Source organism: Podarcis tiliguerta (assembly GCF_965153285.1).
Source record: "Podarcis tiliguerta genome assembly, chromosome: Z".
Classification (NCBI taxonomy): Eukaryota; Metazoa; Chordata; class Lepidosauria; order Squamata; family Lacertidae; genus Podarcis; species Podarcis tiliguerta.
Window position 1 is genome coordinate 39,749,398 of NC_139553.1, and position 19,023 is coordinate 39,768,420.

Genomic DNA, 19,023 nt, shown 5'->3' on the forward strand with positions numbered 1-19,023 from the left:
TTTAGCTTATGCACACAGATCATTGCAGGTGCCATTCAAGAAGAGGCACCCACTCCTCTTTATGGATGAGGGAAGGTGGAATACCTCTTCTGAGACTTGTACTGAGAGTTTTAACCCATTGCCCAATTTAATCAGAAGCACCATTTCCATCAACAGGAAGGCTTTCAAAATTAATAAATTAGATATTACTGGGCTACCTGGGACCACCTTGAAGAATTAATTAATTCTTTAATGGTTACTCTCTTGGACCTTTGCCACCTAGGAAAGGTACTGAAGCATGTAACAACCCATAGCTTCTCTTGCCAATCATGAGAACTAAAAAAAGAGAGGTAATACTGGAGATAGCTAGCTACCGTGTGCCAGCAAAATCTCTTTCCTAACTCAGAAGGGAACAGAAATACTACTGCTACTACTATAACAACTACTACTACTACTACAAATAGTAGTTGATTTGATTGGCATCCCATGTCCTTTTAAAATTTGGGGTTTTTTTTGGGGGGGGTGGCTATTGGCTTGTTTTGATTTTATTCTGTTAACTGCCCTAAGACCTCCAGGTATAGGGCGGTATATACAATCAATCAGTCAGTCATAGAGCAGGGGTGGGTGGGTAGCCCCAACCCAGAGGCCTGATCCAAACCCCCCATATTTTTCAGGCTGTTCCAAGCCTCCCAATAATTTTGGTAGTAGTGGCAAAAAGGAAGTAGGCAGCAATAAGGGAGGCAGAAAAGTTAAAATGTCACTGTCCAGCCCGGCAACTGGATGGCTGTACAAATTACCAGCTTCCCCATACTGATGGTTGGTTTGCTAAGCACAGAGGGACCATTAAGTGCACAGATCAGCTGAGAGGGGAAGCTCAGTGCCTATATGTGTAAGGTGATACACCCACCACTGGCAATGCTCCACCCCCGTCTCCAAGGGTAAATGCACCCCTTCGACCAAAAATGGTAACCACTCCTGAAACACAGCATGAGCATCCAAGAAAGAAAACGTAAGATTTACTTGGTGGGGATTAACCCCTCCAGACAAGCCTAGCTTATATGAAAAGAATGTACCCATGACCTAAGTGAGGAAACCAAATTAAAGCAGTGATAGCAAAGCTAATTGAAAACAAAGGGCGGCTCTATAGAGTTGGTTTGGTGTGCTAGCTTACCAGCCTCCATTTAAGAGTAGTTTATTCCTACGCTGCAAGCTGTTTCCCAGCATGCAAGCATACTTGCTCTTGGTTTTGTTTTGCTTATCAGTCGCCAATACAAAAAGTAACTGTGGTGTTTACAAATAGGATGCTGGGAAATGCACAGCCCCCAAGCAGCTGCTGAAAATGGCACAGAATGCTCTCAGAAACCAATGTGAGTGTAAATGGAATGTGACAGCTGACAACTGGCCCCTGCAAGTTTCAGGGAAGGGTAGCAAGTTAAGTAGTGAGAAACACTTTGCCAGAAACCTTATACAGTCCATTGGGTTTTAAACTGCTTAACTTTATAAAATAGCATGTGGGGTACCACTTGTGGTAGAAGTGCTATGAGCACTCCCTTCATGTAGACATTAACAAAGAGGGATGCCTTACGACAACTGTATATAATACTAATTTACCATCAAGATACCATGTAAGGCAAAAATCCCGCTGAACTCTTCCTTCCACCCCAGCCAGCAAGGTCAGAGAAAATGGGAGCTGTCGTATCTCAACACCCAGGAATATAGGCTCCCCACTGCTGATAGGAAGATGAGGTCAGTGTTCCAAGACTGTTTCTACAAGATGTAACCATCCACAGTTGATTAAGACAGCTTGATTGAGGAGGATCAACTACCACCAGAAGAATTTGTCATAATAAAAATAGTGATAAGTATCTTCCCTTCAAGAATTTATTTACAAGTAATTGAAAAATGTACAGTTTCTTACATGGGTTACTTGTGCAAAGTTGAACAGATCAATGTACACAGAAGACACTGGTAGAGCAGACAAGCACACTGACAGTCTCCTCCCACACTGCTGCCTAAGGTATCCAAAATGTTTGATTTGAGCTTTGCTTTACAAAAATGCTTTTGCAAAGGCAGATCTTGTAAAACTGCACAAGGGTGGGGAAAGAAAAAACGAAGCATACAGTAGTAGCACTTTTCACCTTGCTACTTTTTTCAACAACATAACAGTAGCTTCTTGATATCTTCTCAAGAGCATGTTTGAATGAAAATTATTTAAGGGAAATAAAAGTTTTTTTGAAGCACTTTGGTTTTTCCTCATTCTCTGTCCTCTTTTACCATTAGTAATTGTCCGCCCCTGTCCCATAACCATGTTCAAAAGCTTCGAAAAACAACTAAGCAGAGCCCTACAGAAAGGATACCTAGCACTTAACCTTGAATATGTTACCACACACAATGATAGATCACTTTGCACATGACCCATAGAGCAGACTGCAACCCCCTTCTCTCCTCCCGCCCCCGAGCTTGACATAATAGTCCATTTCTCAATTTCATCTCAATTCCAAATACTTTCATCACATTGCTAAATGGGAAAAAAAAACCAGGGGGAAGATAAAGCAGCAGGGAAATCTAGTTCTTCACACAGTACTTACAGATGCACTGAAGCTGATAGCAGCAGTTAAAATGCTAGCACTTGAATCATACTTAAAAATGTATACTGTATATAAATATCCCTTTTTTTAAAATCAAGCTACACGTAAGCATCACTGTGTATAACACAATTACACTTAAAAGCTTAGTGTCCACTACAGAAATGCACAATGCTGCCCTAAGACTGGAGATGGTAGATCACAGACAGTGGAATTCAGCCTTAAGTAATTCTTTCACAAGTAACCCAAGTACGGTACATTTGACCTCAAGAGGGAGGGGAGGGGGTGCTTTCTGATGTCCAAGGAGAAAGAAGCTTCAGCAAGGGTGGGTGGCAACAGCACAACAGCTATTTTGCTTTTCAAAGTAAATGCAGTGATGCTAGGAGGAGGAGGAGGATGACTCAGACACTTCATACATATATTTTCCTCATCAGAGTGTTCATTTGCATCATCCAGGGTCAACAGTCACGCCAACTTTGTTCTACTATTGCAGAAACCCGTTTTTCATATTCCCGCTTATTCTCTTGGTATAGTTGAGCTGCCTGGCTGTTTGCTGGACTGTTTGGATTAGGCTCATCCAGTAAAGACTGTTTGGGGGGAGGGAGAGAAAAGAAAATATGAATCAGGCTTCATAATGAGGTTTCACACAATGCAAGCAAAGTGATTAATTCAATGTAGCAAAAGATGCCATGTATATTAGGAAGATCTCTTGACTATTTCAAGCCCGCTGCTTAGCTTGACCCTTCCCATTGCTTTTAACACAATGACATGGACTCTGCACAGGTACTAGTTATACAATGAACAATTATCTTTGTTTTGACAGCAAAGCTTAATGTGTGCAGCAAGCCACTTCTTTAAACCTATAGGACTAGACTCAGAATCAACTTTGATGGACTGTTCTTCCATCATTGTAATCGAGAATTGGGGGACAGGGCTTTTGGTCTGCCAGCAGTCATCTTGCATTGGCTTCAGGCAAGACTTTGATGGTGAATGACAGAAGTGTAAAAAGCAAGGGGAGAAGAAAGTACGCTCTGAACTGTAAGAATACAGCTCTGCTACACCAAATACACCTAAAAACACAATGGTACAAAAATAGACTAAATATAATTACCACCATTAGAAAAAGATGCAATGCTTTTTAAATGTATAGCTGTTTCAGTTTGTGAAACCATTTTCTTGATCTTTTTAAGTACACTTGTGAATACAGTGGATAATAATCACTGAGAAATAAATACACATTTCCATACTTTCACAAACCAATTTACAGAAATAAAAAGATGGGTCATAAATAATGATGATGGAATCCCATGGCAGATAGAGGTTTCCACCTTAGTTATCACACTGCTTCAAACTGTATTAGCAAGGTCATCAGTAGCCCTGGTGTTACCTGTATGGATGTTAAGATGGATGACACATCATAGGTAGGACTCCAACGGTTCTGAAGAATATCCAGACATATACTACCATCTGCATAGACTGCAAAAGGAAATTAATGAGTTTCATAACAAGAATCAGTGCCTTCAAGTTTCTCTTGCTATGTTGTCACTCCCAGCTAATTATCAACATTTGCTGCATATCTTAAGCTGCCCATAGAAAAAGCATCTGACAACTTGTGCCTCAAATACCTGATTTCAACAAGTTATGGAACAGGCCCCTGGTGAAATGAATTTTTAAAGTTCACCTTCTTCCACCAACACTTCCTCCTTTATAACCTCACAACTCTGATTATTAAAAAGTTCACAGCATGGCATTTCAAGAACAGGTTTAAAGAGCAGTAATGTGTCTCCTTTCGAAGATCTATGCAAGTCACCCTAGTGACAGCATTTACCCCATTGCCTAATGTGAACTTTCCAACGTAGGATTTAAAATTCTTCATAAAGTGGGGAAGATATAAATGCAAGATGACAAAATCATGTTTAAAAAAAGCCATTAAAAACTCATTTACAAAAGCATCAGCAGCTGTAGGAGTGCTACAAATTTAAATTGGGTACAGTTGGTTAGTGACCACAAGAAAAGTTTCTTCATGCTTCCATCAGAAGTCATATAACCAAAACAGAATCAGCAGATAAGAACTAGGATTATAAGAAATCCTAAAACTGAGCAGGTATTGCTAGATATGGTTTTATTTAAATATGTTCCCCTTGCCTTTAAAAATTAAAGAACCCTACACCTTTGTGATCAAGGAAGTCACTGAGGGAAATAATCTGATTGCACTAGAAACTTGAGAGGCCAGGTAGGATTGAACTCAGCAACAATTAGCATATGGACACACACACACACACACACACACACACACAGTCCAAAATTCCCTGCAACTATCAGTATCAGGTCCACCTCTGTGACCACTACTGCAGTTAAGAAACAAATCGCTTCATTTTAGGTGGTACATACCATTTGGATGAAACATTTTAGACACAAATCTAACAGTAGGTGGCTTGTTTGGATATTCTTCTGTGAATTCTATGGTAAGCTTGAAAGTTCCTGCAATGGGGAGAGGCAAGTTATAAGTATCTTGTTTACAAATGGAAACTCCCTGTTCCCATTGGTCTCAAGTGCACAAGCACCAACCATTTCACAAAATTCTCTTGGTACATGAGATTCAAAGATTAGTCCACCTTTCCTCAGCCAAATGGCTTTAGGAAGCTCACAGCCAAAGCGTTACTGTTTATGTAGCACCGCAAATGTGAACAGCACATTACAGAGTACAATTAGAAAGGCTCCTGCCCCACGGCTTATATGATCTGACACGGAGAAAGCAGCAGCGCTAAAAAGAGGAAGATTTTGTTTATTTCAGTTACGTGTACACAGGCCTAGTTACAGTAAGACATGGGACCTAAGGGGTTGTGCCAAAGCCATCAAGGAAAAGGTGGGTTCTGAGGGATTTGAAGGAAGACAGGAGTTCTAGATGGCAGTTCTAAGCATAAGCGGCACCAAGGATAGAGTGGGTCAAAGGAAGCTACAGATCTTGAGATGGCTGAGAGCAGGGAGGTGGAGTAGTAAAGAGCAGGAATATGTTGGGGTGTTAAGAGAAGGCAAGGCCATGAAGGGTTCTGATGTGGAAGGTATGTTGGATCAAGGGAAGGGCAAGAAAACAATGTGCAAATTTAAGAAAGACCACCATGTGATCAGAATAACTAGGGATGTGAATGCTGCTGGTAGAAAAGTGCTAGAAAGAGGACTGAGAAGGCCACAATAGTCAAGGTGAGAGGGCATGATACAGTTTTCATCCAAGGGATATATTTGTAACATTCCCTATTTATGGAGACAGCCATCCTTCATGTACCCCAATACACGGGTTATGAAAGATATGATGCTTCTGAACATGTACCCTAAACAGACTTTGTTTATAGGAGTAGCTTCAAGAAAGTTCTTAAGTAAAGGGTACTATTTACACAGTAAGCCTAGTCACCACTTCAAAGCAAAGTGCTTAACTGCAGCTGTCTTATCTTCCAACCAAAGCTTTTCTTCTCCCAAACACCTATCCCCTTTCTAGAAAGGGTGGCTGATGGGGGGGGGGGAGGACTTGGCATCATTCTCTCTCTGAAACATTTAAATTATACTGAGAGGCCAGGGAGAGATTGCAAACAGTTGAATCTCTGCTTCTGAGCTACACTGATCCATGAAATTCTGATGTGGAATCCTAAGACTGATTAACAATTTGATCACATCACCCTTCTGCCCATTGAAAATGTTTTGTTTTGTTTTAATACTTACCATCTTCAAATGGGGTTCCCTCAGGCCTGAAAGAGGAGAGAGCATGTCAGCATCTTACATTTGGCTTAGTGAAGTTAGTTCATTATTAAACTGGCACTCAGCCTTTACAAAATGACATGTAGTTTAATCCATGCCCAGAACAGAAACAGGAGTCAGAATGAGCAAGGCTTAAGGGCTTTAGAACAAGAAACAAAGTTTTAGCAGTTTCACAATTTCTACACCTGGGTAGTTTTACTTGTGTAAAGTAAAACTGACACCCATTCCCATGCTGCTGCCACCTCTAATTCTATTCTCAACCTAGAAACTACCGAGGACAAATTGTGGGGGTGCCATACCCAAAGTCTCCATAGCACTGTTTCATTTTAAAATGGCAGAGGTAAGGATACTGCACACTTGCTGCTGCTCACTGTCCCCAACTCCAGTTTTGCTGGTATTTTTAAATTCAATATAGCAGCAGCACAAGGGTTGTGCATGGCTCGGATCTGATGGCAACCAATTTGCCACAGGTAACTGGACATATACTCAGAAAATACTTCCTCCCCTGAATAAAAGAACACAACACTCAGTGGATTCTGGGTTTTTGCTCAATTTGCTGACCAACCTGAAGATTTCTAGCTAATGTTAATATGCATAACACATTACAGAGCAACATAAAAGAGAAAGATCCCTGCCCTGAGGAATGCAGCCTAAATTCTGTTGGGGAAGGCAGAGACAAATCAAACGGGAAGAATATGAACAAAACAGTCCCACATAGAATCACAAAATTGTAGAGCTGGAAGGGACTCTGAATATCATCTAGACCTACCCCCTGCAATGCAGGAATATGCAGCTGTCCCTTGTGGGGATTGAACCTGCAACCCTCACATTATCAGCACCATGCTCTAACCAACTGAGCTATGCACTACTGAAGTACAGTTTCTACAGGGAATAAAATGAAAGAACAATACTTCCAAAGGCATGAAAGATACTTCCTGCCCCAATATAGTGTTTCCCTAGCCTTTAAGGCAAGGCAAGCTTAGTATCCCATGCAGAAAATAAGGATGTGTATTGGAGGTGGGGGAGGAAATCATTCAGCCAGCTCTTGACTACCCTCAATGGAGGTCACCCGAGGAGCTTTGGCACAGGCTCTACCTAAGTGGCTTTGTTACTTCAGAAGGCAGAAACAGCACCTACTCCTTGGACAATCTTACAGCATGTGGTGGTTGCTAAATAGGAGTGAGTGAGCAAGGAAGTTCCCTGGATATGAGAAGAAAAGAATACTTGCTGAAAATTTGGGGCAGGAATCAGCTCCACCACCACAAAAACAGGCTGAAGGGGGAGAGTTTCACTGCAGCTTTGCAAACTTGCATAATACGGTTGGATACAGAGGTGGCAGTGTTTTTCTATCTAGCAGAGGGAACAATTCTTCAGAAGCTTGTTGTGGAGTTTCTCAATTAAAAGATCAGTAATGACATAGAAACTGCACTCAGAAGGTTTGCCCAGAACTACTGACTTTTCCCTGCAAAGTGCAGCCAAGGAAGCACATTCATCACACTCCTCAGTTTACTTTCAGTATATGTGAACAGTAAAGTTCAGTCAGTGCTTTATTGATTTGAGTCTCCAACCTAAAGCAAACTCTAGAATCCTCTACAGTGAACAGCAGATCCTTTGCAGAAAAGTATCCCTCTGAATGCTGCTGGGGGCAAGGGCCTGAACTAGATGGTTAAATTGTTCCTCGGCCACAAAGCTCAGAGGATGTTTACTAATTTAATTTATTAAATTTCTATACCACCCTTCATCTGAGGATCACTGGGTGGTTTACAATATAAAATGCATACACAGAAACAAACAAAAATAACAACCACCACCCCATATTTCTTAGGCCAGTTACAGCTACTCTCTCACCCTAACTTACAAAAGTTCACTACAAGCTAGCAAGAGATGGCCAACAGTTGTTTCTAGTAGCCTGGCTTGCTTGCTTTCTGCACCACAAAAAGTAATGTATATCCCTTGTATAGCAGAAAATAGGACTATAGGGAGGAGCAATGTTTCTACTGCATGCTTTTAACAACTCTTTATTTCTATACCAAGGTGGGAACATCCCTCCAGATGTTGTGAGACTCCATTAGCCCCAGCCAAGGTGGCCCTTATTCAGGTATGATGGGAGTTGTAGTCCAGCAACAGCTAGAGGCAGTGTTCGAAACGCCCATTATTCTAGGCACATTTTGCGACAGGGAACTTCATTAGCGCAAGCAGTTTCTGAGCTCTGGGAGCAGAACTGCGCCTAAGATTTCAGATTAAAACTGCAGATTAAAACTGCCTTCCCACTTCCAGCTACTCTCCAAAGACTGGAGAAAAGACCCTCTTAAGAATATTAAGGGGGTGGGCAGAGGAAGGACTAGACCACAGGGAAATGAACATATTATTTTAGTTGCAGTTCATTCATTTTCAGTTTTGTATTTTTGTTATAAAAATGCACACCCAGACATTCTATTGTAGCACCTATAACCTAGGTTTAAGGTGCCATTTAGCTCCTAGCTTTCATATTTCGTTTCTAACACTGGCTAGAGGAGCACAGGTTTCCCATTCCTTTCCCAGACCAAGGCACTGAAAGTGCTCCAATATAAACATGAAACCTGCAGTCTTGTGACCCTGCACTGCCAGCAGCTTTTTAAAAATAAAAACATTGTGCCTGGTGGGGTATATAGGGAGTTTTGCTTTGCTTGTCAACAAAATTAAGATTCCTGGTCACCACTGGCAACAATATTTCCACACCAACCCCAAGTAATCTACTTACAGGTCTGTCACAAGGATAATAGGGAGAGCGATGGAATGACAACCATGTGTACATTCTAAAGCTCCTTAGAGCAGGGGGTGCCAACATGGTGCTCATGAGCACACATGTGCCTGCAGAGGCCTCTGCTGGAGCCCACAAGGTCCTCTTCTGCCCCCAGCAGAAATTGTGCAAATGGATGAAATGTTTGTGAGCACCACACACATCACAGCCTATTCTATTGGGTAGAACGGAATGCTTTGTTAAAGTCTATTTGACCACAGGCCCAGAAAGGTTGGTGATCACTGCCTTACAGGAAGAGATTTTTTTAAAAAAAATTATGGCTAACGCCAGATCTAGTATTTGGAAACTCTCTCACATACCTCTCAGCCTGGATATACAGCCTTTTAGCAATGTTGTGCAGATTAAAAACCAACACCACCTGCCCTCCTTGGACAAAGAGCAATATACGATTTAAGAAAAATAGCTGCTAAACTGTCATCCCTGCAGAACCACACAGCCCTAACCTCCTTGGACAAAGAGCAAGGCAAGATATGACAATGATAATCATTAAAGCAATAATTATAGCAATACAAACACCCCACCCTGAGCATATTGGAAGGAGAGGAGCAAGATGCAACTACCAGCACAATAATAGCAATTACAATTCCTACACTTGCATTTTGATATATGCTGTAAGCCGCCCAGAGTGGCGCAGGAAATCCAGCCAGATGGGTGGAGTATGATGACGATACTATCATCATCATCATCTTTCTCTTCTTCATGGCATACAAGCTGTTGTGCTCTAATATAATAATAATTACAGCTATTATTCCTATGTTTGGGAATAAATGTATGCATATGCCTATGTTTGTGAAAAACAGATCAGTGACATCTTGATCCCTTGAAGGTGCAGCAAGGCTCAGGAGTTAACACGAATAAGTACTACTAGTAGTAAGTTATTAGTATTTATTTATTCAATTTCTATACCATCCATCATCTGAGGCTCACAGAGCTTTTCACAATATAAAATACAAACATAGTAACATAGCGACAGGCAAGAACAATACCCCCCCCTCAAAAAAAACAACACACCCCACCACTCACATAAGCAATTTAAAAGGCCACAGACTGCTTAATTATCCAAAGGAAAAAGAGGAATATTTTTGCCTGGCACCTAAAGATGTGGAACAAAAGCGCCAGGCAAGCCTCCCTAGGGAGAGCAATCCACAAAAGTGGGGCCACCACAGAAAAGGCTCGTTCGCATGTTTCCACCCTCCAGACTTCTCCTAGAGGTGGGCACATGAAGAAAGACCTCAGGTGATGGATGACTGCAGGGTCCAGATCAGTTCACATGGGGAGAGGCAGAACTGGAAGTATCTCTGTTATCGCACAGAATAATAACCCCATGCAATGCACGAATATGCACCTGCCCCTTACAGGGATATTGTGGTCCTGAACCATTTTAAGGTTCTATAGGTCAAAACCAGCAATTTGAATGAAACAAACTGGCAGTGAATAGTCAGACCAGGGTCAGTGTCATAGGCTCAAACCCTCTTGCAACCTGGCCCTTGAATTCTGCAAGAGCTGTCTTCAGAAATAATCTTCAGAGGAAGGGAAGACAGGTAAAATTTCTAGCCCTCGTTTTTCTTCTTCGGCCCGTCCCGGTCCCTCTCCCCAATGTTTACCCTGAAAGGGGGGGGGGGAGGCCACTTGCAGGTGGGAGGAGAGGGTCTGCCTACTCACCCGAAAATAACCGCGTTCCACACCATGATGTTGTTCTCCGAGGGAGCCCCGCTGACTCCCGCCGGGGGGTCCTCCTGAAGCCTGTTTTCGGAGGGAAAGGGACAAGGGACACCAGCAGCTCAGTGGCAGGAGTGACAGCGCCGCCTTCCCACCCAGCCTGCGCAAACTGCGTAGCGCTCCCCCCCCCCCCCGGTTCTACGGGCGCCCTTCGCTCGCCTGCCCGCCTTGCGCAAGTAGCGCAACACTGCCCACTACGCTAGCGGCGCAGCGCTCCCTCCGCCGCCGCCATGTTTGATCACCTCACCACCTTCCTCGCTCCCCTGCCCGCTCCCCCACTTCGGGAAACCGTCCCTCCGCCGCGCTTACCTCTTGAAGTCCCGCATGAGGCGCCTCCGGGCGGGCGTGGACATCGCGGGGTCGCGGTTATAAATCACTCATACACACCAGCCCCACCGGCCCCCCAGGGAAGGCGGGACGGCGGAGGCGAGAGAGCGGGGCGAGGGCGGCGGCTGGCGAGACTCCGAGCGATAGCCGCCTCTACCACTTCAACAAAGCGCGGGGGGGGGAGGAGAGAGAGAGAGACACACACACAAACAACGCGGCCCTAACTACGGCGGCGGAGGCTGCCGGGCAATACCGGGCAGCACCACTGCCGTTGCGAGGGGCGGCGCTCCGCGGGGCCGAGTCAGCTCGGGCTGTACCACTGCGCAGGCAACAGGGGGAGCGAAGGGTTGAGCTGGGATGCTGCGGCTTGTGGCGCGGGGGCGATACCACCAGAGGGAGGAGGAAAGAAAGAGTGGGCGGTGACGGAAAGCGAAGGATTCTGGGCGATACCAAATGGAAGAGGCAGGCGGGGGAGGAAGCATAAGCCAACTATTAGGTATATTGTACCTGTGTAGGCTCCCTCTCCTCCTCATTGGTGCGCAAGGGGCTGGGAGCCGCGCCTCTGGGCGGGGCAGTTGTTTAGGATTACAGCATTAGGGGTCTGATCCTGCACACGGCCGCTGGGGTGTAAGCGCCACAAATGTTCGAGGGAACATGTTCTCGAATAAGGAAAGGTGACTAAGGAATGGAGCATTTTTGCTGCCATATGTCGCTCGGGTTCTCACTAGCTCATTGTCACCACTATGGTCATGAGAAGCGTTAAGAAGAGCCTGCTGGATCAGGTGAAAAGGAACCTTTCTAGTCCAGTGCCCCGTTCTCAGGGTTGACAACGTGGGGAAACCTTCAGACAAGCTCTGGGCACAAGAGCCCTTTTCTCCTCCTCCAGCAGCTTTTACAGGCTCAAGAGACCTCAGATATATCAAAGCAGCTGATTAACTCTTATGTAACTACAACAAACAACCCACTATAACCTTATATAAATGTTTATTAGTAGCAAAACAGTTTGATGCACAGTTATTAAAGGAGGAATGGAATAAAGAGTTGGATATCTCAACCAAACGATGGGAACAGTGGCGTAGCGTGGGTTGTCAGCACCCGGGGCAAGGCAAGTAATTTGTGCCCCCTAACCCGTGGATTTGCGCCCCCTAACCCGTGGATTTGCGCCCCTTAACCCTAACCCCCTGATGTTGCGCCCGGTGCGGCCGGCCCCCCCTGCACCCCCCACGCTGGATGGGAAACTGTTCACAGCACCCTTTACAGACTCCTTTCAAAGATTCCCTCCGGAGTGGAAGTCACATGCTTTAAATTTCTTAGGGTGTGTATGCAGTTTCCATGCAGCAGGCCCTCCAAAGAAATAACACAGCCTATTTAATAAACAACGCAAGCTGGGAAAATGTCCAGAAAAGGGCAACCAAAATGATCAAGGGGGTGGAGCAACTGCCTTATGAAGATGGTACTTTGGTCATGCCACCTCCTGCTCACCTTTTCTCTGCACTAAAAAGAGGGGACATGATAGAAGTTGATAAAATGATGCATTGCCATGGGGAAAGTGGATAGAAAAACGCCACCTGCTTCTCCCCACCCCAACTAGAACTCGTAGACATCCAATGAAGCTGAATATTGGAAGGTTCAGGACAGATTTGTGGAGTTGGAATGGATCCCCAAGGCTATCTAGTCCAATGCAGGAACAGTTGGCATCTGTCTGTCTCCAGAAACAACAGAGTGTGCTTACTGGGATGAAGTCAAACCACTGTTTTGGGGTGCAATACTGGGCAGTGTGTATGGGGGTCCTCAGTTGCCCAAACACAAAGACCGCCCCCCCGGCCTTGCTGATGTGGTCCAAACGAAATCCAAGCAATATGTTCAGCACCAGTTTGCCAAAATTGCCAAACGGCGGCATACAAGGCACCATCCAACTGCCTTAGGGGCACCACTCTGGATTTGTGTAGGGTTTACTTCTGAGCCTTTTCTTCTCCCGAAGATCTCCTGCAATGGAGGGTTAGGATCAGAGTTTTCCTTCTCCTAGATGGGCTCCCTTCCCAGGCTGATGAGCCCCATCTGCCCCTCACTTCCCTCTACAGCATGTGTAGAAACCACCTTCTTGACCACTGGACCCACACTGTTGGACTTGTCCTTGCAATCTACTGGAGCCTGGCTTCACATTGCGCTAAAAGCAGTGAAGGGGGGGGGCAGCATTGTATGTTTATATGAAATGTTACTACGAAGGAATCCTGTGCATCATAAACTGTACTTTATTCCTGAGGGGAAAAACACCACAATTGCAGAAAGGCGACTCCACAAGCCTTCTGATACACTACACTGACATACTTCACACATTCAGTGAAAGAAATGACACCAGACAGGGTAACTGACAATAGATTCACAGTTTATTCATTAGATGCAGACATTCAGACTACTAGCAAATGTGCATCAGGAGAGGAGACTGCAAGGGGCCACAAACATTCCAGCGGAAATCCATAGATGTCCTGAGTCAAGTAGCTGTTACATTCTTTTTGCAAAGCTGTTCCTGTTGGGGGGGGGGGGAGAGCAGACAGATTAGCCAGCAATTATGTATATGCCCAAACTCCATAAGATCCCCATGGCTGGGGGCAGATCTGAACAACAGAAAAAACAAGGAGTACAGTTTTCTGTTCTTGATTATATCGTGTGTACTTACCTAAAGCCTCCAAATAAAGTGGACAGTCCCTGTACATAAAGACAGCTAAAAAAAGAACTAGAGAACAGCACTATTACATATAGCTAATGAAAGAATTGAGTGTTTAGAATTGTCTGTATTTAATGACTTGTCGAGCTCCAGTCACTGAATGTTATCAAACAGCGCCACCTAGAGCATGTAATGCTGTTACTGCAGCCAAATGGAATGCATCCACCTCATTGACAGCTTTCACTGTGCAGAACCTCAGGAATCCACTCAAAGCAAAGCATTCTTTCCATCTCTGTAAGTCCTGTTTGGCATAAGGAAAAAGAGACTCTAGACGGCCATTTACCTAACCCAAGTGCCAGACAGGTAGCCATCAAGATCACAAAGAGCTGCAGCCCAGGAATGGATTCTGACTCCAGAGAACAGAGGATAGCGAGCAACTTGACCAGTTGGGTCAGGAAGTGTAGTTTTATTATCTTGTTTTTCTCGGGTGTCAGGTGATGGGTAAAAGGCGCAAAGGATAGCTACCTGACACCCAGGCTCTGCCCATGTACCTCCCCTTCTGATGATGTAGAAATGATGTGGTGATGATGAAAGGTGGGAGGGGGAACTGGAAATGGGGAAACTAATAAAAGTTGGGAGCACCTTCTGGGAGAAGAAGAAGAAGAGTTTGGATTTGATATCCTGCCTTTCTCTCCCTTTAAGGAGTCTCAAAGCGGCTAACATTCTCTTTTCCCTTCCTCCCCCACAGCAAACACTCTGTGAGGTGAGTGGGGCTGAGAGACTTCAAAGAAGTGTGACTGGCCCAAGGTCACCCAGCAGCTGCATGTGGAGGAGCGGAGACGCGAACCCGGTTCACCAGATTACGAGACTACCACTCTTAACCACTATACCACACTGGGTTTGACTCTTCTCTTTGCAAGGGGAGTGCTGACCCTGCTATAGCAGTTTTGCTTACAAATAAAGGTCAGGCTTCTTAGCCACTTTGCTTTACGTTTTGCCTTGGTCTAGCAGGCTCACGGAATCCCCTAAGGACTGGAGACCAGCTGGTGAGCATTTTGGTTCTTTTCAACATGCAGGGGAAGTCGCTAACTCACCAAAGGTTTGAGACCCATTGGCTACCTCTCTTGGTTTAGCCAGCCAGTCGAAGCTGTGTGGTAGACCTCGCGGGCCTAAGTTAACCATGCCCATTACTTCCAATGTTATGAGAGAATGATATATGATTGAATGCTATGCTATGCTTTAATGCTATGCTTTGCTTCCTCTCATTGGTGTGCAAGGGACTGGGAGCTTCTCCTCTGGGCAGGGCCTTTGTTTAAGATTACAGCATTAAGGGCCTGATCCTGTGCAGTGCTGCTGGGAAGTAAGCCGCACAAGTGATCAAGGGGCGCGCGCTGTAAAATAGGTGTGCGTAATAAACTTTCAAACAGTATGTCATGCCTGAGCCTTCATTGCTGAAACTCCCAACAGCATTTTCATGCTCACAAACACCTGATGAAGGAACCATTGTGACATAACCCATTCAAGCAGAGTGAAGGGGCAACAGGCTGTCAACAGTGGCAGTAGTTGGGAGCTCCCATCTATTAAAAAGCCACAGAAAGTCTTTTCAGACTGCCTGAGGAATTAATCCCTTATTTAACGTTCCTAATTGCTGGATCGATTTAACAGGACTGGAGCTAACATTTGCTTGGATTTGGCACCATTGATAGGGAGCTGCCTGCTGCGTCCTCCGCTTTGAAGTCACCCTGGTCTTTGGGCCTCCAGCACCTTCTTCAGCATGTCCAACCCATCTAAGAGGCGTATGATACTGGTGTTCCACTGGGTTAGGAAGAAGCCCCTGACAGAGAAGCTGTGCTCTACCATCTCGGCCAGACCTTCTGCCTCTGCACCGGCTTGCAACACTCCTCACGAGGAGCAAGACACAACCCGCTCCGCTCAGGAGGTCCAGCAGGCGCAAGGTGCTGCGATTGCCAAATCTCACCGACCCCAAGTTTTTAAGATCTGTCATTGGCAGTGTTGGCCAGAAGAGAGCCCGCAGGCGTGGCAAGCAAAAGAAGACTCCAGCGGGAACAGGAAAAGGGGTGAGGGCTAGGCTAGAGGCAAGAAGGCTCCAAAGCTATTTGCGGGGTGGGATTGCTTTAAAAAGTGTTGAATGAGTTGATCCATATGGATCAAGTGGTATTTCTCCCCGATAGGCAACTAAAAAATAACGTAAGGAAAGTTAACAACATAATAGAATATCTGAAGGTACACAGTGAAAAACCGGCTGCCCTGATTTTTCTCAGTGCAGAAAAAGCATGACATCTGGTTATTTATGAAAGAAGTGTTTGAAAAAATGGAACCAGGTGGTGTCTTCTTAAAAGGTATCAACGCTTTACATAAGGAACAATGGGCAAATATTATAGTAAGCAACATCATCTCAGAAAAATGCAGTATCATGAAAGGAACAAGACAAAGGTGCCCACTCTCTCCGCTATTATTCTCACCCTAGAAGCTTTATTGCAAAATATAAGGAATAATGATAAAATTAGAGGAATAAAAGTGGGCAAACAAAACTACAAAATAAAAGCTTTCATGGATGATATTGTCTTAACTCTGGAACAACCCTTAGAAAGTGTACTATAGCTGTTAAAGGAGATAATCAAATTTGGAAAATTGGTGGGCTTCAAAATAAATAAAGATAAAACCAAAATGTTAGTTAAGAACATGGATAATCAACCCAATCAGGGGAAATTACCAGATGGAAGATAGAGAAAAAGTTAAGTACATAAATAAAAATAACATCTATAAAGATACAATGCAAGGACTTGGAAAGAAGTTTAAAAAGATTTAGATATATTGGGCAAAATGCAATTATCATTATTGGGGAGAATCTTGGCAATAAAAATGAATACTCTCCCAAAAATGCTATTTCTTTTCCAAATAATGTCTGAAAGAGTGGCGAAAAGATCTGTCTTAAGTTTATTTGGCGGGGAAGAAGCCTAGAATAAAGCCTAGGATTCTTATTGACATAAAAGATAGAGGAGGTTTCGCACTCCCTGACTTAGAATTGTATTTTGAAACTGCTTGCCTGTGCTGGATACAATATTGGGTACTGCTGCTAGAAAATACACAGTTGCTAGACTTGGAGGGCCATGTCATCAAATACTGTTGGCACATTTGTATTTGGTATGGAAAAGCTGGAATACATAAAAGCTTTGCCAACCATGTTATTATTTGGTCGCCCTAACAGATGATCTCCGCAGGCAGCTGGATCGAGGCAGGTCGGGGCTGCTGATTCTTCTAGACCTGTCAGCAGCCTTCGACATGGTCGATCACGAACTCCTGGACCACCGCCTTGCCGACGTGGGGATCCAGGGCACAGTCCTTCAATGGCTGCGCTCGTTTCTCTCTGGTCGGGGACAGAGGGTGGCGTTTGGGGGGGAGTTGTCATCGCGCCACTCCTTGGTGTGTGGAGTGCCTCAGGGTGCGATACTCTCCCTGATGCTTTTTAACATCTTTATGCGCCCCCTTGCCCAGCTTATCCGGAGTTTTGGGCTGGGTTGCCATCAGTATGCCGATGACACCCAACTCTATCTGTTGATGGATGGCCATCCTGACTTGGCCCAGATACACTGACCAGATGTCTGGAAGCTGTGGCTGGATGGTTAAGTGGGAGCCGGTTGAAGTTAAATCCTTCGAAGACAGAGGTCCTCTGGCTAGGACGGGGCGATATGGGATTGAGGGGGCAACTCCCATCTCTTGCGGGGGTGCAATTGGTGCCAGCACCGTCCGTTAAGAGTTTGGGTGTAATCTTCGATACCTCCCTCTCTATGGAGGCGCAGATTACAGCTATAACAAAGGCGGCATTTTTTCATCTCTGCCAAGCTAAGCAGTTGGCCCCTTATCTCTCTCGCCCTGACCTAACTTAATTAGGGTATGGGGAAAATACAAAAATTTATTAGAAAACAAAACACCGACATGGTTATCCCCAACAGAAGCTGACACAAGGAAAAAAATTAATACGAGGGATAATTTGGGTGCCTAGAATGAATTGTTAGACTTTTGAAAAGAACAACAACAACAACAACAACAAAATGAAATAAATTGAAGGGATTAAAGAATATGTGTTGCACTGGCTATATTATAACCAAATCAATTCAAAATTTAAGGTAGACAAGAAATAAGATCTAGTTAAAAATTAATCTAAAATGTACAGACTATTACTCAATTGGGAAACGAAAGAAGAATTTGTGAAATCTTCTATGATTAAATGGGCACAAGATGTGGGTCATAATGTTGATTTGAACCTGTGGGAACAATTGTGGAAAATAAACTTAAAATTCACTGCTAGTTATGCGCTAAAAGAGAACTGTGCACATTTTATCATTAATGGTAGTCTTGTAGAATAATAAAAGAATTTTGGGAGATGGTGTATAACCAACTTAAGAAAATGCTCAGAAGAATGTTTCACAAACAGATACCGACTACTCACCACTCTGCGGATGCTGCCTCAACTATGGCTGGCAACGAAGTCGCGGGAACATCCAGCGTCCAATATGACTTAGCAGGAAAAAGTTTCAAGGTTTAGGAGCATCCCTCGAAAGCTGCACAAGGCGTTCGGGCCGTTTCGGGATTGGCCAGGAGGAGAACCAATCAGAACGAGGGATTGGCTTGAGGACCTTCACATCGCTTTGAAGGCGGAGAGTGCCCTGGCGGAGAGAGAACGCAGTGACGCCACTAAGCTATAGAGGTTTAAAAGAAGGGGGATGGGGAATCCCTATAAGCATTGCACGAAACCCTCGCTTCCGGTTCATATGCGAAGCCCGACGAATGCGGGGCAGAAAGACAATACGAAGAGGGGTGGGTAGTTCCCTGCGCCTTCCTTCTCCTAGAGAATGTTTCCTCCCCCATGCCTTTTGCATCGGTATAGGAGCCAACTCCTAGGGGATGAGGTCTCTTCATTTCCCCCCCGCCCCCCACATAATTGAGGGGCCACCCCACCCCAAGTTAATAGGCCTCGCTATTCAAATGGTGTGCAATGAGTTCGAGCATGTGGGGAGAGGCTTATCTACTTAGCCCGCCCCCACCCCCGATATATTTTATTCAAGCTGGCACCCTCGTGTGTCGTCGATTGGGAACCGGAAGTGTAGGTGCAGGTTTCGTTCAGAGCTAAGGTAGCCCTATGGGCCTTTGTAGAAAAGTCCTAAAACCCTAAACGC

General features: G+C 44.7%; 2 protein-coding genes and 2 long non-coding RNA genes across 4 annotated transcripts in view; 1 reads left to right on the forward strand and 3 right to left on the reverse strand.

Annotated features, from left to right (window-relative positions):
• The window catches only part of LOC310669002, a 226,458-nt gene that overhangs the window by 90,338 nt on the left and 117,097 nt on the right, over positions 1-19,023 (reverse strand). The window lies entirely within an intron of this gene.
• Positions 1,847-11,570, reverse strand: UBE2A (ubiquitin conjugating enzyme E2 A). Its single transcript, XM_083422372.1, has 6 exons — positions 11,143-11,570; positions 10,777-10,857; positions 6,279-6,304; positions 4,956-5,045; positions 3,952-4,040; positions 1,847-3,151 (listed from the first exon to the last, which is right to left on the reverse strand). Exons 1-6 carry the CDS (start codon positions 11,184-11,186, stop codon positions 3,023-3,025), a joined length of 459 nt encoding a protein of 152 aa, XP_083278498.1. The 5' UTR covers positions 11,187-11,570; the 3' UTR covers positions 1,847-3,022.
• LOC310668992 overlaps positions 13,526-19,023 on the reverse strand; it is a 6,442-nt gene continuing 944 nt past the window's right edge. The window contains exons 2-3 of the long non-coding RNA XR_014506947.1: positions 18,297-18,513; positions 13,526-13,687 (exon numbers count right to left, since the gene is read on the reverse strand). This is a non-coding gene — a long non-coding RNA (uncharacterized lncRNA). The remainder of the gene's footprint in view (positions 13,688-18,296; positions 18,514-19,023) is intronic.
• The window catches only part of STEEP1 (STING1 ER exit protein 1), a 10,175-nt gene continuing 9,565 nt past the window's right edge, over positions 18,414-19,023 (forward strand). Inside the window, exon 1 of the mRNA XM_083422371.1 lies at positions 18,414-18,554. The gene's annotated coding sequence lies outside the window, so the exon portion shown is untranslated. The remainder of the gene's footprint in view (positions 18,555-19,023) is intronic.

Coding starts and splice junctions, on each gene's coding strand:
- UBE2A (XM_083422372.1), bottom strand. CDS start 11,186: ATGTCCACGCCCGCCCGGAGGCGCCTCATGCGGGACTTCAAGAG. Junction 10,858..11,142: donor CTCATGCGGGACTTCAAGAG/GTAAGCGCGGCG, acceptor CTCCGAAAACAG/GCTTCAGGAGGACCCCCCGG. Junction 5,046..6,278: donor GGGAACCCCATTTGAAGATG/GTAAGTATTAAA, acceptor TCCCCATTGCAG/GAACTTTCAAGCTTACCATA.